The 27,455-nt window shown below is 47.1% G+C and overlaps 1 protein-coding gene across 1 annotated transcript in view; it reads left to right on the top strand.

Moving 5' to 3' along the window:
- The first annotated feature begins 19,518 nt into the window (after window positions 1-19,518).
- The window catches only part of s100z (S100 calcium binding protein Z), a 38,494-nt gene continuing 30,557 nt past the window's right edge, over window positions 19,519-27,455 (top strand). The window contains exon 1 of the mRNA XM_068028807.1: window positions 19,519-19,569. Within this exon, the coding sequence (XP_067884908.1) occupies window positions 19,525-19,569 (45 nt within the window). The 5' untranslated portion in view covers window positions 19,519-19,524. The remainder of the gene's footprint in view (window positions 19,570-27,455) is intronic.

Raw genomic sequence — 27,455 nt, 5'->3', positions numbered from 1 at the left:
GCCCGGCCAGATGGTCGAAGTTTCAGTGGGGGAGCATTTCGGGAACAGTGACCATAATTCCATAAGTTTTAAGGTACTTGTGGATAAGGATAAGAGTAGTCCTCGGGTGAAGGTGCTAAATTGGGGGAAGCCTAATTATAACAATATTAGGCAGGAACTGAAGAATTTAGATTGGGGGCGGCTGTTTGAGGGTAAATCAACATCTGACATGTGGGAGTCTTTCAAACGTCAGCTGATTAGAATCCAAGACCGGCATGTTCTTGTGAGGAAGAAGGATAAGTTTGGCAAGTTTCGGGAACCTTGGATAACGCGGGATATTGTGAGCCTAGTCAAAAAGAAAAAGGAAGCATTAGTAAGGGCTGGAAGGCTAGGAACAGACGAATCCCTTGAGGAATATAAAGACAGTAGGAAGGAACTTAATCAAGGAGTCAGGAGGGCTAAAAGAGGTTATGAGAAGTCATTGGCAAACAGGATTAAGGAAAATCCCAAGGCTTTTTATACGTATATAAAGAGCAAGAGGGTAACCAGGGAAAGGGTTGGCCCACTCAAGGACAGAGAAGGGAATCTATGTGTGGAGCCAGAGGTATTGGGCGAGGTACTAAATGAGTACTTTGCATCAGTATTCACCAAGGAGAAGGACTTGGTGGATGATGAGCCTAGGGAAGGGCTCCTGGCCGGGCTCATTCCCCAATACCAGGTCCAGTACGGCCCCATCCCTAGTTGGACTATCTACGTATTGTTTCAAGAAGCCCTCCTGGATGCTCCTTACAAATTCTGCCCCATCCAAGCCCCTAGCACTAAGTGAGTCCTAGTCAATATAGGGGAAGTTAAAATCACCCACCAATACAACCCTGTTACCTTTACATCTTTCCAAAATCTGTCTACATATCTGCTCCTCTACCTCCCGCTGGTTGTTGGGAGGCCTGTAGTAAACCCCCAACATCGTGACTGCACCCTTCCTATTCCTGAGCTCCACCCATATTGCCTCGCTGCATGACCCTCCGAGGTGTCCTCCCGCAGTACAGCTGTGATATTCACCTTAACCAGTAATGCAACTCCCCCACCCCTTTTACATCCCGCTCTATCCCGCCTGAAGCTTCTAAATCCTGGAATATTCAGCTGCCAATCCAGTCCTTCCCTCAACCAAGTCTCTGTAATAGCAACAACATCATAGATCCAAGTACTAATCCAAGCTCTAAGTTCATCTGCCTTACCTGTTATACTTCTTGCATTGAAACAAATGCACTTCAGACCACCAGTCCCGCTGTGCTCCGCAACATCTCCCTGCCTGCTCTTCCTCTTAGTCTTACTGGCCTTATTTACTAGTTCCCCCTCATTTATTTCACTTGCTGTCCTATTGCTCTGGTTCCCACCCCTAGATTACAACCCTAGAGGTCCTGTCTTTTAACTTTCTACCTAACTCCCTAAACTCCCCCTGCAGGACCTCATCACTCTTCCTGCCTATGTCGTTGGTACCGATGTGTACCACAACCTCTGGCTGTTCACCCTCCCCCTTCAGAATGCCCCCTGTCCGTTCAGAGACATCCTTGACCCTGGCACTAGGGAGACAACATACCATCCTGGAGTCTCTTTCACGTCCACAGAAGCACCTATCTGTACCCCTGACTATAGAGTCCCCTATAACTATTGCTCTTCTGCGCTTTGTCCCTCCCTGCTGAACAACAGTGCCAGCCGTGGTGCCACTGCGCTGGCTGCTGCTGTTTTCCCCTGATAGGCCATCCCCCCCCAACAGTATCCAAAACGGTATACTTGTTAGAGAGGGGGATAGCCACAGGGGATTCCTGCACTGACTGTCTGCCCCTTCTAGCGGTCACCCATCTATCTGCCTGCACCTTGGGTGTAACCACTTCTCTAAAACTCCTGTCTATGACACTTTCTGCCACCTGCACGCTCCTAAGTGCATCTAGTTGCCGCTCCAACTGATCCATACGGTCTGTGAGGAGCTGCAACTGGGTACATTTCCTGCAGATGTAGTCGTCCGGAACGCTGAAAGCGTCACAGACCTCCCACATCTCACAGGTGAAGCACTTCACCCCTCTGACATTTCTAGCACTAATTAATAAATTAATTTAAAATAAATAAATACTTATTAAATCCTTACTAAATTGTTATAATTAACGATATGGTCCCTAGTGCTAGATTCCTACTATAAATATTAAATGCTAACTAAATACAGTAATCTCCTCCCTCTGGTTTAGTTACTCTACTTATTAATTAGTTAATTAGGGTTTTAATCAATTTTTATCAATGTTTTATTTTCAAATTCAGTACAAATTCCCTACCAGCCAATCTGGTCACAGCTTTTCTGTGACGTCACTTTTCAGTTTTTTTTTACCAGAGGTAAGTTTTTTATACTTACCGGTCTGGAACTCTGCCCTCCGAGTCTTCTCCGTGAATGTAGGCCGCGAATCCCCGAGGTAAGTTTTTTATACTTACAGGTCTGGAACTCCGCCCTCCGAGTCTTCTCCGTGAATGTAGGCCGCGAATCCCAGAGGTAAGTTTTTTAAACCTACAGGTCTGGAACTCCGCCCTCCAAGTCTTCTCTGTGAATGTAGGCCGCGAATCCCCGAGGTAAGTTTTTTATACTTACAGGTCTGGAACTCCGCCCTCCGAGTCTTCTCCGTGAATGTAGGCCGTGAATCCCCGAGGTAAGTTTTTATACTTACCGTTCCGGAACTCCGCCCTCCGACTCTTCTCCGTGAATGAGAGACACCAGTCAGTGTACAGATATCTCCCTGAGAACAGGGGACTGAGAGACACCAGTCAGTGTACAGATATCTCCCCGAGACAGAGAGAATGAGACACAACAGTCAGTGTACAGATATATTCCCTGAGACAGAGAGAATGAGACACAACAGTCAGTGTACAGATATCTCGGTGAGAGAGAGGGACTGAGAGACACCAGTCAGTGTACGGATATCTCCCTGAGAATGCAGAAAGTTTTAGTTTAGGCAGGCATCAAGATCGGCGCAGGCTTGGAGGGCCGAATGGCCTGTTCCTGTGCTGTACTGTTCTTTGTTCTTTGTCCAGTGAAGAGGAGCTGCTGTAGTCTGTCTCAGATGGTAGCCTCCACTTGCCACTGGTTTGGGTGGTGGCCTGTTCTGCTTTTGGAGGTCTTTTCTTTGTGGTTTTCCTTTGTACCACATGCCACTGACCTGTTTGTCCATCTGTTGCCTCCTCCTCCATTGATTCTGTCTGTGGAGGAGGGGTTTCCGGGCGCAGGGTAGGTGCTGGGTCGCTGGTTTCAGCTGCCTCCCCTTTCTTCTCCTTCTCAGGTTGACTTTCCTCACTGCGGAGAAGGTTGCTTGTCTCCTTTCCAGCACCGGACGCCTTCGTCGTTCCTTCTCTCGGCCTTTCCTTGGACCTTGCCACCTGAGCATAACTGAGGCAGCGTTTGGGGCAGGTTTTGTAGAGGTGGCCTGCCGCACCACACAAGTTGCAACACTTAGTCTGCTTACAGTTCTTGGTCTGATGGCCTTCCTCCTTGCAGTTCTTGCAGACAACCGTGCTGTAGTTAGCTGCCACGTGACCAGATTTGCCACAGGTGCAACAAACTCTGGGCTGCCCAGCGTAGACCAAGAAGCCTCGACTTCCCCCGGTAGCGAAGCTGGAGGGAGGGTGGATGATGGCTCCATTGGCATCGACCTTCAAGGTCACCTTGACCTGCCGTTTGCTGGTCCAAATCCCAAATGGGTCCTTGACATCAGTGCTGCTGCCGGCCACCTCAACGTGCCTGGCGAGAAAGGTGAGTACATCCACAACAGGAACAGAGGGGTTGTAGAGGTGAATCGTCACCACCCGGTCGCGTCGTGACGGAAGCGTGAAGAGTGGCTTCACTGTGAGAATCGACAGTGGCGCCCGGTCCCCTTTCTCCTTGAACGCCTTCAGGAACTTGATGCATCCCGCCACATTCTTGAACATCACATCGAAATATCCACTGCTGGGGAAATCCTGCAGGCAGAAGATGTCCATAACTTGGAATCCACAGCAATCGATGAGGATTTTCTTGATGAAGAAGGTGCGATCAACCGGTGCATCTCCTTCCTTGTCCTTCATCACCACCCGAACGGTGTTAGGCATTCCCTGGCCTGAAGCTCGAAGAGGGAGAACCACCTTCTTGATCATGGTCTCTCCCCTGCCAGGTAAGTATCTGCAGGAGTATGGAATACCACACCTCAGCACCTACAGGCAATGGTTGCAATGGTGGTCTCACGGGCCATCGATCTGGTCAGGGGGTAATGATTGCAGTTTCTCCAGCCTAGGTATTCTGCTGCAGGGAGGTAACTTCACCATCTCCAAAGTTAAGGAGGTGGTGGGCGGTCGCCTCCTTGTAGCAGATGTAATGTACAACAACGCTCCGCTCCGGTTGATCAACGTGTACGCCCCTGTTCAATGCAGCGAGCGGCTGACCGTCTTCCAGCAGCTCCCACTGCTGCTGGCGACATCCAGGCCGGTCATCCTGGGCGGTGACTTGAACTGCATCATCGATGCAGCTGGATGAATCGGCAGAGACGACAGCAAACTGGACGCTACGTCCAGATTCCTAAGAGAAACAGTAAAAGATGCCAAACTGCATGACGTCTTCAGCAAACCTGCAGACGGAGCGCAGCGTAGATACACCTGGTCAAGATCGGACAGGTCTGCCCGTTCCAGGATTGACTTCCTGTTTGTGTCCTGTGCTGTCACGGTCAGATCCACCGACGTCAAGCCGGTGTTCTTCTCCGACCACTGCCTCTTACTGGCCGACTGTCACTTACAGGATGACCAGCGGGTTGGCAGGGGGATATGGAAGCTCAATGCTACACTGCTGACCCCAGAGAACATTGAGGAACTCAAAAGGGATTACAAAGGTTGGAGGACCGTGAAACCCCTCTTTGAGTCTCCAGTTCACTGGTGGGAAGCGATCAAGGAGAACATCAAGAGGTTCTTTATCCTCAAAGGTGTTCAGAGGGTGAGAGAGAGACAAAGGGAAATGTCCTGACTCCAGAGAAGTATGCAAAATCTGCTCCGGCTGCAGTCGATGGGGGTCGAGGTCAAGGAGGACCTCCAAGAGGTGAAGAGCCAGCAGGCCTCGCTCTTTGCCACGGAGGCCTCCAAGATCATCTTCCAGTCCAGAGTCCGCTCTGTTGAGCAGGATGAGACGTGCTCGCATTACTTCTTCCAAAAGGTACACAGAGAGAGCCCTGTGATCAGCAGCCTGAAGGAAGAGGATGGCTCGGTAACGTCTTCGCAGTCCGACATACTCAGGATCAGCAAATCCTTTGATGCTGGGCTGTATGACGCGAAGCCCCCAGACAGCAGAGACTCCCAGTCCTTCCTGTCATCTATCACAGAGGTCTTAGATGACAGCAGGAGGGAGAGACTGGACAAGCCGCTAACTCTGGACGAGCTGACAAAGGCCGTTGAGTCCTTCGAGTCGAGTAAAACTCCCGGAAGCAATGGCTTACCGGTCGAGTTGTACTCGGCCCTGTGGGACTGGGTCAGCCCGGACCTGCTGGAAGTATACGAGAGTATGCTCCTGGCTGGCAGCATGTCAGAATCCATGAGCAAAGGCATCATCACCCTCATCTACAAGCGGAAGGGGGAGAGGGCAGAAATCAGAAATTGGAGGCCTATCTCACTGCTTAATGTTGACTACAAGATTCTGTCCAAAGTCATAGCCAGTTGAGTCAAGTCTGCTCTGGAATTGGTGGTCCACCCTGATCAGACCTGTACTGTACCCGGCAGGAAGATCTCCGATAGTCTCATGCTACTCAGGGATATGATCGCCTATGTACGGGACAGGAGGGTGGACACCTGCCTCATCAGCCTGGACCAGGAGAAGGCTTTTGACAGGATATCGCACACCTACATGATGGACGTGCTTACCAAAATGGGGTTTGGGGAGGGAATCTGCAATTGGATCAAACTGCTCTACACAAACATCAGTAGCGCAGTCTCAATCAATGGTGGGAATCAGAAAGTTTCCCGATCCAATCTGGAGTCAGACAGGGCTGTCCTCTCTCCCCGGTCTTGTTTATTTGCTGTATTGAACCCTTTGCTGAGTCTATTAGGAAGGATGCGAGCATCAGAGGGGTGACAATCCCAGGCAGCGGAGGCACTCAGGTTAAAACCTCCCTGTACATGAATGACGTTGCCGTCTTCTGCTCGGAACCGCTGTCTGTGCGCAGACTGATGAGCATCTGCAACCAGGTCGAACTGACCTCAGGAGCCAAAGTTAACCACGGCAAGAGTGAGGCCATGTTCTTTGGGAACTGGGCTGACCGATCCTTTGTCCCCTTCACCATCAGGTCAGACTACTTGAAGGTGCTGGGGATATGGTTTGGAAGGGCCGGGGCGTGCACCAAAACCTGAGAGGAGCGAGTAGCCAGGGTACAACACAAGCTGAGCATGAGGGAGCAGCGATCTCTCTCCATTATGGGTAAGAACCTAGTCATCAGGTGCGAGGCGCTCACGTTGTTGCTGTACCTGCCGCAGGTCTGGCCCATACCCCACTCTTGCGCTGTGGCGGTCACCCGAGCCATTTTCCGCTTCATCTGGGGATCCAAAATGGACTGGGTCCGGAGGGACATGATGTTCAAACCTCTGGATAAGGGCGGGAAAAATGTACCCTCATACTGATGACTACCTTTGTGTGCGGCTGCATCAAGCTGTGTGTAGACCTCCAGTCCACAAGCTCCAAGTGTCACTACGTGCTGAGGTTCTATCTGTCCCCGGTGTTGCGAAGGATGGGCCTGGTCACATTGCCGTGGAATGCTCCATCCAGTTGGACTGTGCCGTACCACCTATCCTTCGTGGAGCAATTTCTGCAGAAAAACACCTTTGACCACCGATCCATCAGGCAGTGGTCTGCACGGAATGTCCTCAAGGCCCTACGGGAAAAGGAGTTGGTGGATCCTGTCGGTTCCACAAGCAGACTGCCAAAGTCATTTGGTGGAATGCCTCATCACCAGAACTTTCAAACAAGCACCAAGATGTAGATTGGCTGGTGGTGAGAAGAGCCCTCCCTGTCAGATCCTTCCTGCACGCCCGAAGTCTCACCCCCCTCCACTCAATGCTGCCTTCGAGGTGGCTGTGGTGGGGAAGAGACGGTTGCCCATCTCCTTCTGGAATGTGTCTTTGCAAAACAGGAGTGGAAAGAGATGCAGTGGTTTTAGAACATAGAACATAGAACAGTACAGCACAGTACGGGCCCTTCGGCCCACGATGTTGTGCCGAACCTTTAACCTGCTCTAAGATCAAACTAACTACCTACCCTTCATTCTACTATCATCCATGTACCTATCCAAGAGTCGCTTAAATGTCCCTAATGTATCTGCTTCGACTACCACCGCATTCCACGCACCCACCACTCTCTGTGTAAAGAACCTACCTCTGACATCTCCCCGAAACCTTCCTCCAATCACCTTAAAATTATGCCCCCTGGTGATAGCCCTTTCCACCCTGGGAAAAAGTCTCTGGCTATCCACTCTATCTATGCCTCTCATCATCTTGTACCCCTCTATCAAGTCACCTCTCATCCTTCTTCGCTCCAATGAGAAAAGCCCTAGCTCCCTCAATCTTTCTTCGTAAGACATGCCCTCCAGTCCAGGCAGCATCCTGGTAAATCTCCTCTGCACCCTCTCTAAAGCTTCCACATCCTTCCTATAATGAGGCGACCAGAACTGAACACAATATTCCAAGTGTAGTCGAACCAGGGCCTTATCGAGCTGCAGCATAACCTCGCGGCTCTTAAACTCAATCCCCCTGTTAATGAACGCCAACACACCATACGCCTTCTTAACAACCCTATCAACTTGCGTGGCAACTTTGAGCGATCTATGGACATGGACCCCAAGATCCCTCTGTTCCTCCACACTACCAAGAATCCTGTCTTTAAGCCTGTATTCTGCATTCAAATTCGACCTTCCAAAATGAATCACTTCACACTTTTCCAGGTTGAACTCCATCTGCCACTTCTCAGCCCAGCTCTGCATCCTGTCAATGTCCCGTTGCAACCTACAACAGCCTTCCACACTATCCACAACTCCAGCAATCTTCGTGTCATCGGCAAACTTACTAACCCAGCCTTCCACTTCATCATCCAAGTCATTTATAAAAATCACAAAGAGCAGAGGTCCCAGAACAGATCCTTGTGGAACACCACTGGTCACCGTGCTCCATGCTGAATACTTTCCATCTACTACCACCCTCTGTCTTCTATGGGCCAGCCAATTTTGTATCCAGACAGCCAACTTCATCTGTATCCCATGCCTCCTCACTTTCTGAATGAGCCTACCATGGGGAACCTTATCAAACGCCTTGCTAAAATGCAAATACACCACATCCACTGCTCTTCCTTCATCAATGTGTTTTGTCACATGTTCAAAGAATTCAATAAGGCTTGTGAGGCATGACCTGCCCCTCACAAAGCCATGCTGACTGTCCCTAATCAAACCATGCTTTTCCAAATAATCATAAATCCTGTCTCTCAGAATCGTCTCCAATAATTTGCCCACTACCGACGTAAGACTGACTGGTCTATAATTCCCAGGGTTATCCCTATTCCCTTTCTTGAACAAGGGAATAACACCCTCCAATCATCCGGTACTACTCCAGTGGACAGTGAGGACGCAAAGATCATCGCCAAAGGCGCAGCAATCTCTTCCCTCGCTTCCCGTAATATCCTTGGGTATATCCCATCTGGCCCTGGGGACTTATCTGTCCTCATATCATTCAAAATTTCCAGCACATCCTCCCTCTTAACCTCAACCTGTTCGAGCATATCAGCCTGTTCCACGCTGTCCTCACAAACGACCAGGTCCCTCTCACTAGTGAATACTGAAGCAAAGTATTCATTTAGGACCTCCCCTACCTCCTCTGACTCCAGGCACAAGTTCCCTCCACTTGTCAAGGTTCATCCCAAGCAGCTCTGTAACACAGGAGTCTATGCTCTACGGGCTGCTCCCAGGGACGCACACCAAGATAAACATCAACTGCTGCTGGAGGACTATCAATTCGGTGAAAGATGCCCTTTTGTCTGCCCAAAACTTGCTGGTCTTCCAGCGCAGAGTTGTCCACGACTGAATGTTGCAGCCTGGCACATTCCAAGGTCCAGGACTACGTGCTGAGGGACGTACTAAAGCTTGGGGAAGCCGCAGCAAAGGCTCAATAGGGAAAGCCCACTCTGTAAGGTCCCCCCACCAAGCTGAACAGAGGGGCTGGATCCATGAAAAACCCCTCGAACTGTATCGGGAACATATTCATTTGCTGTAAAATGTATATGGCATGAAAAATGAAATGGAAGGGTTGTGAGGCAACTCACTCCTGTATTGAAGGAAACTGGCCTCCTTTGCACTGTTTGTATTTTTTTTTTGACTTGGTGCTGTTTGGAACTGTTTTGTCATGTATTTTTTTACAGATTTTTATGAATAAAGTATATTTTGGAAATAAAAAAAAAATTTAATTTGCTGTAAAGTGCTTTCTGATGTCTGGTGGTTGTGAAAAGCACTATATAAATGCAAGTCTTGCTTTTTTAAGAACAACCAACAATGAGAGGGGAACTGTCATCAGCTAAGGAAAAATCTGTTCAGTGTTTTTCATTATATTTGCCAAAGCAATGAAACTTCAACTCCGTTCTCTCAATCTTCTCAGCTGAAGGGAACAGAACTATAATAGCTTCAAATAAAAACAGAAAAGGCTGGAAATAACCAGCAGGTCTAGCAACATCAGTGGAGAGAGAAATGGAGATAATGGGCAGAATTTTCCCAGGCCATTGGAGGCAGGTTCAGGGGTGAACAGAGTGGGAAAGTCCCAGAAATTGACATCTGGCCAGGATCTTGATGTGATCCCACCCTCTTCCTGCTTTCCCCTGGGCGGCATTGAAGGCGAATGGGGAAAGCCCATGGATCTCTAGGGTAACAGTGGCGCAGTGGTTAGCACTGCAGCCTCACAGCTCCAGCAACCCGGGTTCAATTCTGGGTACTGCCTGTGTGGAGTTTGCAAGTTCTCCCTGTGTCTGTGTGGGTTTCCTCTGGGTGCTCCGGTTTCCTCCCACATGCCAAAGACTTGTAGGTTGATAGGTTAATTGGCCATTATAAATTGCCCCTAGTATAGGTAGGTGGTGGGGAAATATAGGGACAGGTGGGGATGTGGTAGGAATGTGGGATTAGTGTAGGATTAGTATAAATGGGTGGTTGATGGTCGGCACAGACTCGGTGGGCCGAAGGGCCTGTTTCAGTGCTGTATCTCTAAACTAAACTAAACTAAAAAAGTTGTTGAGGTTATTAAGAAGCCAATTATGAACTACTGTAGCCCTGAATCCTGGATATCCCAGCCAGGGAACCTGTTTCCCGATCTGTCAGCAGTTCATCAGGGTCACTGAGGCGAGTGCACGGCAGGAAGAAAACTGACAAGCTGGGAAAACTTTGATTAGTTACACTGAAGAACTTCAGCCATGGCCATTGAGAGGCTGCTCAAAGCACCTCATCTCTCAGAGTGCTTTCACCGCTTGACAGGGCTGATAAGTGGCAAGTAACATTCGCGCCACACAAGTGCCAGGCAATGACCATCTCCAACAAGAAAGAATCTAACCATCTCCCTTGACATTCAACTGCATTACCATCGCTGAATCCCCCACTATCAACATCCTAGGGGCTACCGTTGACCAGAAACTGAACTGGAGTAGCCATATAAATACCGTGGCTACAAGAGCAGGTCAGAGGCTAGGAATCCTGAGGCGAGTAACTCACCTCCTGATTCCCCAAAGCCTGTTCACCATCTACGAGGCACAAGTCAGGAGTGTGATGTAATACTCTCCACTTGCCTGGATGGGTGCAGCTCCAACAACACTCAAGAAGCTCGACACCATCCAGGACAAAGCAGCCCGCTTGATTGGCACCCCATCCACAAACTTTCACTCCCTCCACCACCGACACACAGTGGCAGCAGTGTGTACCATCTATAAGATGCACTGCAGCAATGCACCAAGGCTCCTTAGACAGCACCTTCCAAACCCACGACCTCTACCAACTAGAAGGACAAGGGCAGCAAATACATGGGAACATCACCACCTGCAAGTTCCCCTCCAAGTCACACACCATCCTGACTTGGAACTATATCGTCGTTCCTTCACTGTCGCTGGGTCAAAATCCTGGAACTCCCTTCCTAACAGCACTGTGGGTGTACCTACCCCAAATGGACTGCAGTGGTTAAAGAAGGCAGCTCACCACCACCTTCTCAAGGGCAATTAGGGATGGGCAATAAATGCTGGCCTGGCCAGTGATGCTCACATCCCATGAATGAATTAAAAAAAAGGTGATTGCACATTTCTTGGAAGGCACTTCACCTGTCTAGCAACTCAGCTGCATTTCTCTGCTGCCAGCACTCACCATGGCATGGGAGCAGCTTATGTAGCTCCACCTTCCACCTGTGCTGAGGTTCAAGAGCAGAAATCACACCACCACCAACTGCTCCAGTGGCACCAGCTGCCTTCTCCTCAGCCGCATGCCCCTCCACAGGGCAGGTGGGATGGACATTGAGCTCCAGCTAGAAGATGGTAAGACCCCCAACACAGGATCTACAGGCAGAGGATCAGCTCTCCCGACGTGTCTGAGCACCAGTGCCTCAGGAAGCTCATTCTCTCACAGCAGGTTACTGCTGAATCTGCAATCTCCTGCAACAAGACCTCCTTCCCAGTGGACCAGGTGGGCACACATTACCAATGGCTACCACTGGAGGGCAACTACCTAACACCAGCACCCCCCCCCATCCCCCCCCCTTCCCCCCCCCAACCCGGGTCTCTGCCTCTCACCAAATTGTGTACTTTCTTCTGCAAGGAGAGAAAGCAGAGATGTGTGAGTAGTCATAATGGCTTGTGTAAAGAGGAGGGAAGAACAACCTTTGTGGAGGGTGACTGTGAGGTATGGGTGTGAGAGGGTAATACGCTGAGGGTGAGTGTGAGGTGGATGTGACGTGCCTTCAGAGAGAGGAATGAGCGGAGCTGCAAGGTGTGTTGACCTGAGTGCTGTGAGGAGAATGCTGCACAGGTCAGAGTGGGGTACCTGGCACCTGAAAGTGTTACACCACTCACCTGTAATGCTCTTCATCTGCACACTGCAGGTTGGAGGCACTACACTCCAGCTGCTGACTTCCTCAGTCACTTCCATCCATGCCTGCTTGGTTGGAGAGTTTGTCCTCTTCCTCCCATCCTTGGGAGAGCTCAGCTCACTGCAGCCCCTCAGATCCACAGCAGTATCTCCAGGTAAGAGTGAGAAACCTGGGGAATAATCTTCCCACGTCTCCTCTTCATTCATGTGGTTGCAGCAGCCTCAAAAATCCAAGTGCTGGTGAGCTTTCCTTGCCCATGCCTTACCTGGTCTGACCTACATGTGACTCCAGACCCACAGCAACGTGGTTGACTCTCAAAATGCCTTCTGACATGGCCTAGCATGTCACTCAGTTCAAGGGCAAGTAGGGATGGGCAATAAATGCTGGCCTAGCCAGCAATGCCCACATCCCACAAATGAATTTTAAAAAAATTAACTGCTGACTCTTCTGGCCTGGTTATGTCCTTACGTAATATCCTGCAGTTTGTGACTATTTCTGGTTTGTTATCTATGCCTTTGTGTAGATTTGTTCGGATGGAAGGTTTGATGAATGGATGTAAAAGGATTGAGGAGGCTTGGGCATATTGGAGTAATGTGCTTAACTCATATTTGAAGTGTTTTAATCCTTGAAATCACCTAATTTGTTTCCACCTGGATTACGGGGAGTCTGGGCACAAGTGCGGAGGAAACTCTAAGCATGGTTTCCACATCAGAGGGCTTGTGACCAGGGAGTAGAAACTCCCAGGATCAAAATGTCTGATGCCCAGACAGTTAATACGTCAAGTGGAAGGAGGTGTACCAACAGGAGTTGGAAGCAGTGGAGACCAGCTGGGGATCCAAGCCTGGGACTTGGCCTGGACACCTAAAGATTTCACCGGATGTTTTTTTTCAGCTACCTTACAACAAGGGTTGATGGGATCACATCTTTTATTCCGCTGCAACAGTGACATAAGAACGCCCTCCTATCCCCTGGCCAGAATTGCTTTCTAGTGCCGTAATATTCACCTTCTCTGCAATGGTGGGGAGGTGGTGGTGTAGTGGTAATGTCATTCAACTGGTAATCCAGAAATGCAGGCTAATGCCCTGGGGACATGAGTTCAAAACCCACCATGGCAGCTGGTGGAATTTAATTCAATTAAATTAAAAAATCTGGAATTGAAAGCTAGTCTCAGTAATGGTGCCATGAAACTATTATTGATTGTTGTAAAAATATATCTGTTTCACTAATGTCCTTCAGGGAAGAAAATCTGCTGTCCTTACCTGGTCTGGCCTACATGTGACTCCAGAGCCACAGCAATGTGGTTGACTCTTAACTGCCCTCTGAAATGGCCTAGCAAGCCACTCAGTTGTCAAGGGCAATTAGGGATGGGCAACAAATGCTGGTTTTGCCAGAAACACCCACATCCCATGAAAGAATATTTAAAAAATCTTGAGATGCAACATAGTGCGAGGGTTACCCACCTGTAATATTTAATTTGAGGAACATCCTGTGATCCTACATACCCTGGCAAGTTCAGCAGTGGAGAAACCTAGTGATTTATCTAAATGAATAACCAGTCTATCACACATAAACCTGTTAAATACAAAACATTTAACCTTATCAATGGTTAAACTTCTGTTATAAATGACCTGGTGTGAAGCCAAGGTGCAAGTTACCAAGTCGTTCATATTAAATACTGTTCTACTTCTGGTTTACATAGTGGCCTGGATTCTCAGTTTGGAGGAGATTTAGGCGACCAAATACAGCAAAATAATGAATACTATCTCAAATCCACCACCAAAAACATTGCTTCGTGAATTCACCTCCATAAATTGCCAGTTTTTTTAAGGCTCACTACAATCCTGTTCAACCACCTTTAAACTGGGTCAAGGGGCCATTGCTAACTCCTCTGCTTGATTCCCCTCCATTTCCATTCAAACCTGCCCCAAGTAATGACCACCACTGTATCAGTGGCAGTAAGAGCTGCTGCAAGGTATCTTTGAGAGGCAATTTTATGTACTTTTACTGAAGGTGGGTGTTTCTTTGACTGCATAGCAACCTTTTTAGTACTTTGAGGGTTGCATAAGTGTTTTGTTTGCTACTTATACTTAGTTCTGCTCAAAGTGCTGCTGTGCACTCTAAACATGGATTTGTCAATGGCAGTAATTTTATTTGTTGTTATGCAGAGGTGGAGGAGGAATGCATGGAAGAGGTTAGGTTGGAACCCTTGGAGTCAGGCAGCTCCCAAAGTATCTTCCCTACATATTGACACTCAATCATCAGAGTACACAGACAAAATCCCTACAGCGTGAGGAGGGTGAACAAAAAAGGAGAGGAAGCAGTACAGAAGAACTAGCGACTAGTTATCAAACCATAAAGAGCACAAATAAGAGCCTGGAATTTTCAATAAGTAAGGATTGACTCACCAAATGAAGTCATTTCACACCTTCTCAAGGGCAATTAGGGATCAGCAATAAATGCTGGCCTAGCCAGCGATGCCCATAACCCCAAATGAATAAAATAAGATCTGGCCGCTCCTCCCCAACGCCCTCTCACAAAGTACCTCATTTTCCAGGACTTCTGCCACTTCTTTCATAAGACAGAAGTCTACATTATCTGTCACCCAAAAATTAGAAGTAGACACAGAAATGAACACAACTCCATGTGATCAAGCTTTCCTTACTTGAAACAGCAATATTCACCAGGAAGGGACAACAGAATATATTCTCACAATTTAAAACTACTTCTTAAGCACCCTTTGTAACAGCTACATTTTTTTAGCTTTTACTGGGCGGTACAGTTGTGCAGTGGTTAGCACCGCAGCCTCACAGCTCCTGTGACCCGGGTTCAGTTCTGGGTATTGCCTGTGCGGCGTTTTCAAGTTCTCCCTGTGGCCGCATGGGTTTCTGCTGGGTGCTCTGGTTCCCTCCCACAGCCAAAGACTTGCAGGTTGATAGGTAAATTGGCCATTGTAAATTGCCCCTAGTATAGGTAGGTGGTAGGAGAATTGAGAGAAGGTGGGGATGTAGTAGGGAATATGGGATTAATGCAGGATTAGTATAAATGGGTGGTTGATGGTGAGCACAGACTCGGTGGACCAAAGGGCCTGTTTCAGTGCTGTATCTCTCTACGACTGTACTACTCATCTGATGTGTTCCCTGAGTGAGAGAGATGGTAACTGGGATGATGCCCCTGGAACTTAGAGGCCTGAGGGGACTCTTTTTTTAATTCGTTACATGTGGGTGTCGCTGGCCAGGCCAGCATATATTGCCCATCCCTAATTGCCCATGAAATGGTGGTGGTGAGCTGCCTTCTTGAACCGCTGCAGTCCATGTGGGGTAGGTACACCCACAGTTCTATTAGGAAGGGAGTTCCAGGATTTTGACCTAGCGAAAGAACGATGATATAGTTCCAAGTCAGGATAGTGTGCGGCTTGGGGGGGATCTTGCAGGTGGTGGTGTTCCCATGCATCTGCTGCTCTTGTCCTTCTAGATGGTAGAGGTCGCGGGTTTGGAAAATGCTGCCTGAGCAGCCTTGGTGCGTTGCTGCAGTGCATCTTGTAGTGCTGCCACTGTGCGTCGGTGGTGGAGGGAGTGAATGTTTGTAGTTGGGGTGGCAATCAAGCGGGTTGACCTGTCCTGGATGGTGTCGAGCTTCTTGAGTGTTGTTAGAGCTGCACCCACCCAGGCAAGTGGAGAGTATTCCATCACACTCCTGACTTGTGCCTTGTAGATGGGTGGACAGGCTTTGGGGAGTCAGGAGGTGAGTTACGCGCCACATGATTCCCAGCCTCTGACCTACACTTGTAGCCACGGTATTTATATGGCTACTCCAGTTCAGTTTCTGTTCAATAGTGACCCCCAAAATGTTGATCGTGGGGGATTCAGCGATGGTAATGCCATTGAATGTCAAGAGGAGATGGTTAGATTCTTACTGTTGGAGATGGTTATTGCCTGGCACTTGGGTGATGCAAATGTTACTTGCCACTTCTCTGCCCAAGCCTGGATATTGTCCAGGTCTTGCTGCATTGCTACATGGACTGCTTCAGTATCTGAGGAGTCGTGAATGGTGCTGAAAATTGTGCAATCGTCAACCAACATCTCCACCTCTGACCTTATGATTGAAGGAAGGTCATTGATGAAGCAGCTGAAGATGGTTGGGCCTAGGACACTACCCTGAGGAACTCCTGCAGTGATGTCCTGGAGCTGAGATGATTGACCTCCAACAACCACAACCATCTTCCTTTGTGCTAAGTATGACTCCAACCAGTGGGGAGTTTTCCCCCCAATTCCCATTGACTCCAATTTTGCTAGGGCTCCTTGATGCCATACTCAGTCAAATGCTGCCTTGATGTCAAAGGCAGTCACTCTCTTGAGTTCAGCTCTTTTGTCCATGTTTGAACCAAGGCTGTAATGAGGTCAGGAGCTGAGTGGCCCTGGCGGAACCCAAACTGAGCGTCACTGAGCAGGTTATTGATAAGCAAGTGCCACTTGATTGCACTGTCAATGACACCTTCCATCACTTTACTGATGATCGAGAGTAGATAAATGGGGCAGTAATTGGCCGGGTTGTATTTGTTCTGCTTTTTGTGTACAGTACATACCTGGGCAATCTTCCACATTGTCAGATAGATGCCAGTGTTGTAGCTGTACTGGAACAGCTTGGCTAGGAGTGCTGCAAGTTCTGGAGCACAGCTCTTCAGTATTGTTGCTGGAACGTTGTCAGGGCCCATAGCCTTTGCAGTATCCAGTGCCTTCAATCGTTTCTTGATATCACGTGGAGTGAATCGAATTGGCTGAAGACTGGCATATGTGATGCTGGGGACTTTAGGAGGAGGCCTACAGGTGCATTTGCTATCCTGGAGTGAATAGCCTGGTGTGGGAGTATTAAGGTGGTTCGGGCCCATTCCTGAAGCTCCCCCATATGAAGATATTGGAGGGAGCCTTAGGAGAATGGTGGAGAATGATGCTGACGGTGTGGCCATCCCTATCTTACCCAGAGCCTACTGATGGATGGCTGGAGTGCTTGCCCACCTCAGGCAGTAGATCTTTTTGTTAATCTGCAAATCAGGTCCTATGATGCAGGTTATGCACTGTGCAGAATATCAGATTGTGGTCCAGGCAAACAGAAGCCTAGTGTGTAAGTTTTCCTTTCTTTTTGTGGGGCTAGGAGAACGAGGAGCACTCTGCTGAGCTCCAATAAACGACAATCTGGGCAGCTGATACATTAGTTTCCCCCTCTCAAGAATGAACCTCCCCCTGGATCTACCTTCTTTGAGCCTGGAGGCAAGCTGGAGCACCCCACATTCTCCTTTTCCATTCTCAACCTGATGGCCATATGTTATTGAGGTCCTAACCCTCAAAGTACACTGGTCCTCCCTTTGGGACTATCAGCGGTTTCCCCAGCCAACTGCTCGACTATGGCTTGGGAGGAAAATTTGGTTCTACGTTTAGTAAGTCTTGTCCAGACTCAACAAACTCTCTTGCCAACCCACCTCCAACTTCACCGTCTCCTACAGCCTCTCCTGCCCATCTGCCTATTAAATCTAAAGTCTCTTCATCTTGTGACCCAGGGTTCTCAGTAATGGTGTTCCCCTGCAGCTGTCTTTCTGTGGTGCTGGTTGTATGCCCTTTTGTTCTTTTTGATTTGAAGTCATGTCTACCATGATGATAAGTCGTGAAGGTGCTTTTTTCCTTCAAAAGAAGTGTCTTTGAAGTCTAGCAAAATCCCTTTTTGGGCAGGCACAATGGACCAGATTTGCAGTCAGCAGTAAAGCAATGGCGCTGACCTCAAGTTAAGGTACAAACTTACCTAACAGAATGGTGCAGGTGAGAATTTCACTTGTATGGGTAATCTTCAAGTTCATACCTTGTAATCAATTCCATTATTTTGCATGGGATTGAAGTAAGGCCAATGGGTTGTTAGTTGTCTTCTATTTTTGATTTGTTGTTCTTTTTGAATATGGGCACTATGTTGGGCTGCTTCCAATCTGCTGGCACCCAAGTGTCCAGTGACTCTCTCATAATAAAACAGAAAATGTTGGAAATACTCAGCAGGTCTGGTCGCACCTGTGGAGAGACAAACAGAGTTAACATTTTATGTCAGTAATGTTCATACTTTCTCATATGTCGTTCCAAGAGTTCATTATGCCATGGATAACCTCTACAAATTTTAAAAGTTCCACAAAAGCTGTATGTTTGTTTCATCCAGCTAGAAAATGCTGTACATCAGCACCAGAGGGAGCTGTGGCAGTATAAGTTATCATATCGATGATTTAGCAAACTGTGTCTATAAATTTATGGAAACATCTTCAGAGTATTTACTTCCAAAACAGAAACCCTTCGAGGATTTGGCTTGTAATAACAAACCCATACCATATCCTTTCCGACACATTTTCGAAGATTTTATAGACTGAAAGCAATGCTGCTCAATGTTACTGTAGGAACACTGGTATCAAATTCCTCTATGCTCTATTTTAAATAAATTAATGCCCCTATTAAAATAGCAGATAAAGGTTTCTGATATAAATATAATAAAATGTTTATATAATAATATGTCAGAACATAATTTTCAGGTGAATATTTATAAGAATGTCCTTTGAATGTTCCATGTGTTTTGTTTTTGTGTAATATTCACAAAAAAATGAGTCTTTAGAAAGATGAGAGGATATGGAATGAGAAAAAATGCTTCACTTGTCAAGCCAGCATCTTATAACAAATCAAATCAGAGAAATTAAAAGTTGCATTGTGGAAATAATTTAGTTTGGATGTAAGCCAGGCAAAAGTAGATAAATATTGTATCTACTTTTCAAGGAGTTAACTAGTTGGTTGGTCTTGTATGGTTCTTTGCACACCTCTGTAGCTCCATGATCTTTTATGTGCAGCTACACATCAAGGAAATTGCACAAGCTCTGTAACAGAATCAGAGAGCAGCCCAGCCATAGTGGCACTCGAAGCTGCATCAACATATCTGCAGATATGGTGTGGGGCAGAATTCAATAGCACCCAAAAACAGGTGCAAGGATTGCAATATGTGATTAGCCCACACCCATTGCTTTCAATGTAAGGCAGCACACTGACTTCGTCTGCACAGGTGCCACAAAATTGTGAGAGGCTAGCTCGAGTTCAAACTAGCCTGTGCTACATAAAGTCAGCTGCACCTCTTAACGGGAAGGTGCATTTTGTCTGGAGCAGTTGCTGGAAGTCATTCTAGAAGATAGTTTGACCTGGAAAAGACACAGGAATGGCACAACATGGCAGAGAGTGGGCTTCAAGGTTCTCTGACACAGCACTGGAGGCCTTGGTGAAGAAGATGGACAAGAGGAGAGAGGTCCTCCATCTACAGGGGATCTGGAGGCCCTCTACACAAACTGTCAGAAGGCAATGTGAACAGACAGCCATGCAGGTCAATGCCAGCAGTGTAGTCCGGAGGAGCTGGATGCAGTGCCAAAAGAAGTTCAAGGACCTCACACAAGTGGTCAAGGTCAGTGAATGCATCTTCAAATCCAATATTCCACCAACAGCACCAATAACCTCACACACTGCTCAATGCCCGTGCCCCCCATCACTCACCTACTAACAATCTCTATCAATCATGACTCATACTTCCTATTCATAGCTTCACCTCAGCCTCACACACTTAGCACTTCTGCAAGCCTCAAAACCACATCTCACAGCTTGTACACACTGCCAGCTATTCAACCCATAATAGCCACATCGCCCGGACACATTGCATCACAGTCACGAACACACTTCCCTCTATCTTGCAGGACAAGGTTGCCCTGAACCGTAGGTGGCAGCATCTAACCGGCAGGGGCAGGCTCAGCTTCATGTCCTACTCCAATGAAGGAAACCATGCTCACTTCATTGGAGCAGCCATGACCGAAGCCGTGGTCAGTGACAGGGCTCAGAGCATCGAAGATGAAGGTGTGATCCTACTTAATCCACCCTCGTTCCACTTCATCCCACAATCTCTTCTGATTTACAAATTATTGATGGTGTAAGCATGCATCTCTTGATTCCACCACCCCCACCCCCACCGCTCCCCCCCCCCCCCCCCCCCACCACGCCCTCACTGCAGCCCAGCCCTTGTGCCTTTCAACCTTCAGATACCCAAGAACTGCAGTCTGGCCAGCCAATGGCTCAGGAGTGTGAAATGCAAGAGGAAAAAGAGATTGATAATGATGAAACACCATCATTTGGTCTCACACTCACAGTCACCAGTTCAGATACATAGCACAGAGGTGGAATCTGCATGTGAAGAGTCACCTAGCATGAGTGGCCTGCAGCCAGGGCAGGGGAAATGGGCAGCGCAGGTGCTAGCTCACTAGAGGGAAAGGTCACACTTGAGCTTTGCTGCAGAGGACTCAAAGGAGAACTTCAATGCAGCAGTGTACAGGAAAAGGCTGATGGGTAGGCACACAGAACATAAGAAGATAGGAACTTAGGAACATAGGAAATAGGAGCAGAGGTAGGCCATTCAGCCCTTTGAGCCTGCTTCACCATTCAATTCTACCTCAATGCCATTTCCCCATACTGTCGCCATATCCCTTGATATCTTTAATATCTAAAAATCTATCAGTCTCTGTCTTGAATATACTCAATGGCTGAGCCTCCACTGCCCTCTGGGGTGCAGAATTCCAAAGATTCACCACTCTCTGAATGAAGGAATTCCTTCTCATCTCAGTCCTAAATGGCCTACCTCTTATTCTGAGACCGCGTCCCCTGGTTCTAGACCACCCCCCCACCACCCCGCAAACAGGGAAAATATCTTTCCTGCATCAACTATGTCGAGCCCTGTAAGAATATTGCATAATTTAATGAGATCATCTCTCAATCTTCAAACTCCAGAGAATATAGGCCCAGTTTCCTCAATCTCCCCTCATAAGACAAGCCGGCCATCCCAGGGATCTGTCTGCTGAACCTTCATTGCACTCCCTCTATGGCAACTTAGGTAAGGAGACCAACGGTGCAGTCTCACCAAGGCGCTATACAATTGGAGCAAGACTTCTTTACTCCTATACTCAAATCCTCGTGCAATAAAGGCCAACATACCATTTGCCTTCCTAATTGCTTGCTGTACCTGCATGTTAGCTTTCAGTGACTTATGACCAAGGACACCCAGGTCCCTTTGCACATCAACACTTCCTCCCTTGCTAAATTCTAAAATTACCCCAATCCTCAGGCTTACCACTTTTTGACAACTTTATAAGCCTCTTCCTTAGATCTAACACAATCTTAAATTTCTCTTGTTCGCCATGGTTGGATCACCTTTCCTGCTGGGTTTTTGTGCCTGGTGCATTGGCAGGATTGCCAGAGAGCCTGTGGTCACTGTTAAGGAGCATGGAGGAGTCCAGCACCAACTTTGCACATGGCTTTTCACAGAGCTTGGAATTCATCCTGGTGGTGGCCAACTCCATTAGCACATGTGTAGACCCAACCATGATGTGGCATTTGATTGCCAATGTCTCATGTTGCATGCACAAGCAGAAGCCACGCAATGTCTGAATGCTGCAGAGGAAGCTCAGACTGAAGTCATGAAATTTTAACTTGGTGCCATGCAGGCTCAGACTGCTGCCAACATGGCTGCAGATCTCAGTGCTCAAAAGGGCTTGCTGGATCTCACAGCAGTCCAGCAATCTTTGCTCCAACCAATTACTCGGATTGCTGAGGCACCACCCTAGGGGAGTGGCATTGGTTCCATGGAGCACAAACCTGCTGTCCTCTCTCAGGATGGTAGCATTCATCCTCTCACCAGTGCCACTCCACCAGTGCCCTTGCTGTTGCCTACTAGCCAGCTAGCCCAGACTGCTGCCACCCATGTTGGGGTAATGCACTCAAAAGCCAGGCCTTCAAGGCCCAGAGCTGCACATAGTTATCCTACAAGGCCATCTGCAGTCTCCACAACTAAAGATCCGCAGCCTTCCACCAGCCATGCTTCAGCCACTGGGATAGGATTGCATAGCAGCACTGAGCCAGATAAAGGTACACAGAAGATAGGTACTAAGAAAAGCACAAGGGTGATTAATTGACTTTTGTATGAAATATTGAATAGTTTGATAACGTTCGTTTGGAATCTTTGTTTAGAGGTGGCTTTTATCTCAGCATTTTGTCCAAGAGAATGTTGTAATGGTCTGTAACAGAGGAACAGTTAGTTGTGTGACTGTTAGGAACGTAGGAACGTAGGAGCAGGAGTAGGCCATTCAGCCCATCGAGCCTGCTCTGCCATTCAATATGATCATGACTGATCATCCACTTCAATGCCTTTTTCCCACACTATCTCCACATCCCTTTATGTCATTGGTATTTAGAAATCTGTCAATCTCTGCTATAAACATACTCAATGACTGAGCTTCCACAGCCCTCTGGGGTAGAGAATTCCAAAGATTCACAACCCTCTGAGTAAAGAAATTTCTCCTCATCTCTGTCCTAAGTGGCGTCCCCCAGTTCCCGACTCCCCAACCAGGGGAAATATCTTACCTGCATCTACTCTGTCTATCCCTTTAAGTATTTTGTAGGTTTCAATGAGATCACCTCTCATTCTTCAAAACTCTAGAGAATACTGGCCCAGTTTCCCCAATCTCTCTTCATAGGACAGTCCCGTCATCCCAGGAACAAGCAGGCCAAAAAAGCACTCTACTAAGGCTGCTAACATTCACAGAAACCTGCAGGGGCAGGGAAAGTTCCCAAAATGGTAAACCCACAGTGAGGGCCATGTCTCACGTAGTCGAAGTGCCGCACGGGAGTGTAGTGAAAGCTGGACAGATACCTACGAGCAGGAATGTTCCAGAGGACATGGGGGTGATTAGCAAAGAGGCCCTCCCCACAGTAAAGGGAAAAGAGAAACAAAATGCCCTACAGTAAACAGCACTTGTGTGACTCACCAGAGAACTAAAAGTGAGGTCAGGAAGGATCTACCCACTGAAGAACCCAATTATCAGGCCCAAGCCCAAAACTAATCAAACCCAACAATTCCAATTCCAAATTCAGCAAGAATATGGGTCCAGAAATTTCAGACACCTCAGAGGGGCTTAAAACCAATATATTAAACCACTACCACTATAGGGAGAAAAATTGTCAAGGTACTGGAACCTGAATGGTTAAAGGCACGTTTTGTAAAAACAGCGGTTTAGTGACACAGCACTGAAACAGGCCCTTCGAGTCTGTGCCAACCATCAACCACCTATTTTTACTAATCCTACACCAATTCCATATTTCCCCACCACCTACCTATACTATGGGCAATTTATAATGGCCAATTAACCTATCAACCTGCAAGTCTTTGGCATGTGGGAGGAAACCAGAGCACCCGGAGGAAACCCACGCAGACACAGGGAGAACTTGCAAACTCCACACAGGCAGTACCCAGAATTGAACCCGGGTTGCTGGAGCTGTGAGGCTGCAGTGCTAACCACTCCGCCACTGTGCCGCCCCGTGCAGTTGAGGGGTCAAAGCTTGTACATACAGGAGAACTTGCCTTAAACAACAATGGAAATTCACAGACCCCAAGCTTCACCAACAACCACATGTTTATTGAGATGCACATCCCCAGGGTATTATAAATTGATACTAGAGAAATCTTAACCCCATTCGACAACAGGCGACCATCCCAGACAAAACCCCAAAAAATTAAATCAGCATTGCTGTTGCAGAGAAAAAGAAGCTGCAGAAGTTCTAAGATTAATGAGTGAATTTGGGGAGTGAATGAGAATGAATGTGTGTTTTCCTCTTTTTCTTTTCCACCCATTTAATGAAATGCTTTCATCGTCACTTTTCATTCTGCATGATACGGCGGTCTCAGGAAAACCTTATCTGCCAAATGGGAAATATTAATTTTATCAGTTGGAAACTTACATTAGACTTTTAATGGAAGTTTAAAAAAAAACTAGCAGTCAAGATGGCCACTGCCATTTACATCTGAAATACCAGGAGATTCAACTGGAGACAAAAAGTTTAACAAGAAGCCCAGCCAGAACAATGCTTTGGCTAACTGAGCAGATTAGCCAAATTACCCTCATTAGTGGGACATTCCAAACCATCTCGAGGCATTCATAAATGGAGATGTTCCTCCAGGGGGTAAACACTGCTAACCCCACCGAAGAGAAGTTATGGGTTTTAGACTTTGGACCTCATTAAAAACAAAGGGAAGTGAGAGAACCATGTGACCATCTGTTCATCTCTGAAGAAACTGGACATTTTGTCAGACAGACAAGCAGAAGGCAGTAACTGAGTATACAGCAGCACAGAAGGCTGCTGCTCCCCTGTCTCTCTCTCTCTCTCCCCCAGAAAATATCAAGTGAAAAAGATCTGCAACTGGGAGATCCTCCAAGCCTACAGACGGCTACAGCCAGCAAGCAGGGGAAGAGATCCAACTACAGATTCTGCCTTATGCAAACGCTGAGCAAAGCAAGCCAGCCAAAATACATTCTGACTAACCAAGAACTTTAAGGATACAGCTTCAGCCAAGGACAACTGAATCACCCACTTTACAGACTGTATTTAAGTTCCATTTATTCTGGACTTTAATCCAATCACCAAATCTATTTTCCCTCCTGTAATCTACTTGTGTGTGTCTGATTCTTGTGTATATGTGTGCGTGAATGTGTAGCATATTTTTAGTATTTCTAAATTGGGTTAGAGTGTTAAGTATAATAAACTTACCTCTTTCTTGTTTAATCTCAAGAAAACCTGTCTGATTGGTTCTTTCACAATCACAGTAAAGGAAAAAGGTAAAACACTCACAGAGGAGGTAAGCAAATCACTGTTCAAAAGGAATAAACCCTGTTGCAATTAAATAAGAGGAAGGAGCAAGAGGCCACCCTCCTCACCTGGCCGTAACACAGCCCCACTGACTTCACGATCTGCCTACTTCAGCGCACACTCCTAGCACCAGTGCTACTGGCCTTTCTAAAATGGCATCTGGTGCAGCCGAAACCAGAAATGTGTGTACATGATGGGGCACCATTTTGGACAATGGCACCCATAGCACTGAAAATACGGGTGCTTCGGAACTTAATTTTTGGGCCATGCTGTCTGACATCTCATTGGCAGTCTGACTGGCAGCATATCTGAGGCACAGGTGTGCAAAGGAACAGACTGAATCTGTCGACAGACAATGGTCTGTGCAGTCATTACCCCAGCTACATTGCATGGCATCAGGTATGCTTTGCAAACTCTTATCTATTTGGATGCGCCAGTTTGGGTAACAGTTCATAGTTCTCCCATTGCCATATTAAACAGGAACGAACTGCCTTTTCAGCTTATTAGCTATGCAGTTATCGCTGGTACCTGGGTTGAATAGCCCTTGTTTTGCTTCTGTTATTCCGACACCAGAACTCCACAGATGAAGAATTTATTGCATTCATAAACTTGAGTTCATTCATAACTCTGCTGCCCAAATCCTAAGTCATTCAAAGTCCTGTTGTCCCCTGTGTTTGCTGACCTACATTGGCTCCCAGTTCACCAATGCATTGATTTTGAAATTTGCATTCTCATGTGAAAATCTATGGCCTCACCCCTCCCTATCTCTGTAACCTCCTCTAGCCCCACTACCTTCTCAGCACTCTGGTATCTTGTGAATCCCCCACTTTGTTCACTCCACCATTGGCGGCCATGCCTTTAGCCATCTAGACCCTAAGCTCTGAAATTCCTTCGCTAACCCTTTTCACCTATCTACTTCTATCTCCTCCTTTAAAATGTTCCTTAAAACCTACCTCACCTGCCCTAATGTCTCCTTCTCTGGCTTGGTGTGAACCTCTATCTGATTGCACTCCCATGAAGTACCTCAGGTTGTTTTACTACTTTTTTTCTGTTTCCTCATGTATATAAATTTGAATATTTCTGTTGGGGCAGCAAGGCTCCACCAAAATTGGAGTGCCAGCATGAAGTGCCACAAAGTAGAGTAGTGCAGGTTTGGCCACTCCCATTCTGCCAGATTCTCAATTTCTTATGAGTTGTGTGATAGGCGTCTGTGTTTACTGAATTAACAGCTGTGTTAAAATAGAACACACAGGAAAGTAGGACAAGCAAGGTTTAATGCAGAAGTTTGGAATCTCTACCCAATCTATGCTTTGGCATGAAATCTGGAAAGCTGTAGTAATTTATTAAGATCCAATTTGAGTAAACACTATTTTTACATTTAGTGAAAATAATACTTTCCCAACACATATGCTACTTCATGTCAGGAGTCCACTGACTTTATTCTCTTGTTTAAAAAAAACTTTACCTTCACACATTTTAAAGCTGCAGTGCACAAGGTTGCTAAAAATTATCACCCATTAAGAAAAATATTTTCCTTCCATTATTTAGTCCCCATGGAAAGTCTCCATTCTTCATTATTTATATCTCTTAATATTAAAAATTACCCTCTAGAAAAATATTTCATACACATCATGTGTTCCTCAAATTAATCTATGATGTGAAACTTTGATATCATTATTAAAGATGGTATAAGAAATGTATTTGAACAGGTTTGTTTAGCTCCCACTAATGTCTGTTTGAGGCCTTCTGCTGTAAGATAAGTTTGCCCCAAGGCTGCAGTGATAGCACAGGCTGGACTCAGGGTTCACCTGCAACAAAGAAGGTAACTTATAAAGAAAGTAACTTACCTGAATATGTAGCCTGGAGGAGAAGGAGTGCTCCTCCTGAGCCCACATTAAGGGACCCATGCCCTCCCCATCACCGCCAATCTCGACAGCTCCTCATCATTGCTGCTCCCAGCCAGAACCCTGCTACTCAGCCCCAATTTCCCCTCTGCTCCCAACACCAACCATCGCAATACCCAACCCATGACCCAATCCTGATCCCTGATCCAGGCCCCATACCAATCCCTGACCTTAGGCGCGATCGCCAACAATTACCTGAGGATCTTTGGAATGCTAACTGGACATCTGGTTCACTAAAGTCCTTTAGAGAAGGAAATCTGTTGTCCTTACCCAGTCTGGCCTATATGTGACTTAGGACCCATAACAATATGTCTAACTCTTAATTACTCTCTAAGATGGCCAACCAAATCACTCAGTTCTATTAAACCACTACGCAAGACGATAATAAGAATAAAGCTGGATAGACTACTCGGTACTGACCTAAGCAGCGTACATGACAAAGGCACACCCAGTCCGGTCAACCCTGCAAAGTCCTCCTCACTAACATCTGGGAACTTGTGACAAATTTGGGAGAGCTGACCCACAGACTAGTCATAGTCATACTCACAGAATCATACCTTCCAGCCACGTCCCAGAATTCTCCATCACCATCCCTGGGTATGTAGTGTTCCAGTGGGAGGACAGGCCCAGGTAGCAGCACAGTGGTATACTGTCAGTAGGAAATGGCCCTGGAAGTCCTTAACATTGACTCCAGACACAATGAAAA

The sequence above is a fragment of the Heterodontus francisci genome, chromosome 4 (assembly GCF_036365525.1).
Source record: "Heterodontus francisci isolate sHetFra1 chromosome 4, sHetFra1.hap1, whole genome shotgun sequence".
NCBI classification, from domain to species: Eukaryota; Metazoa; Chordata; class Chondrichthyes; order Heterodontiformes; family Heterodontidae; genus Heterodontus; species Heterodontus francisci.
The sequence above is the reverse complement of the archived record's forward strand: the minus strand, read 5'-3'. Positions and strand labels throughout refer to the sequence as shown.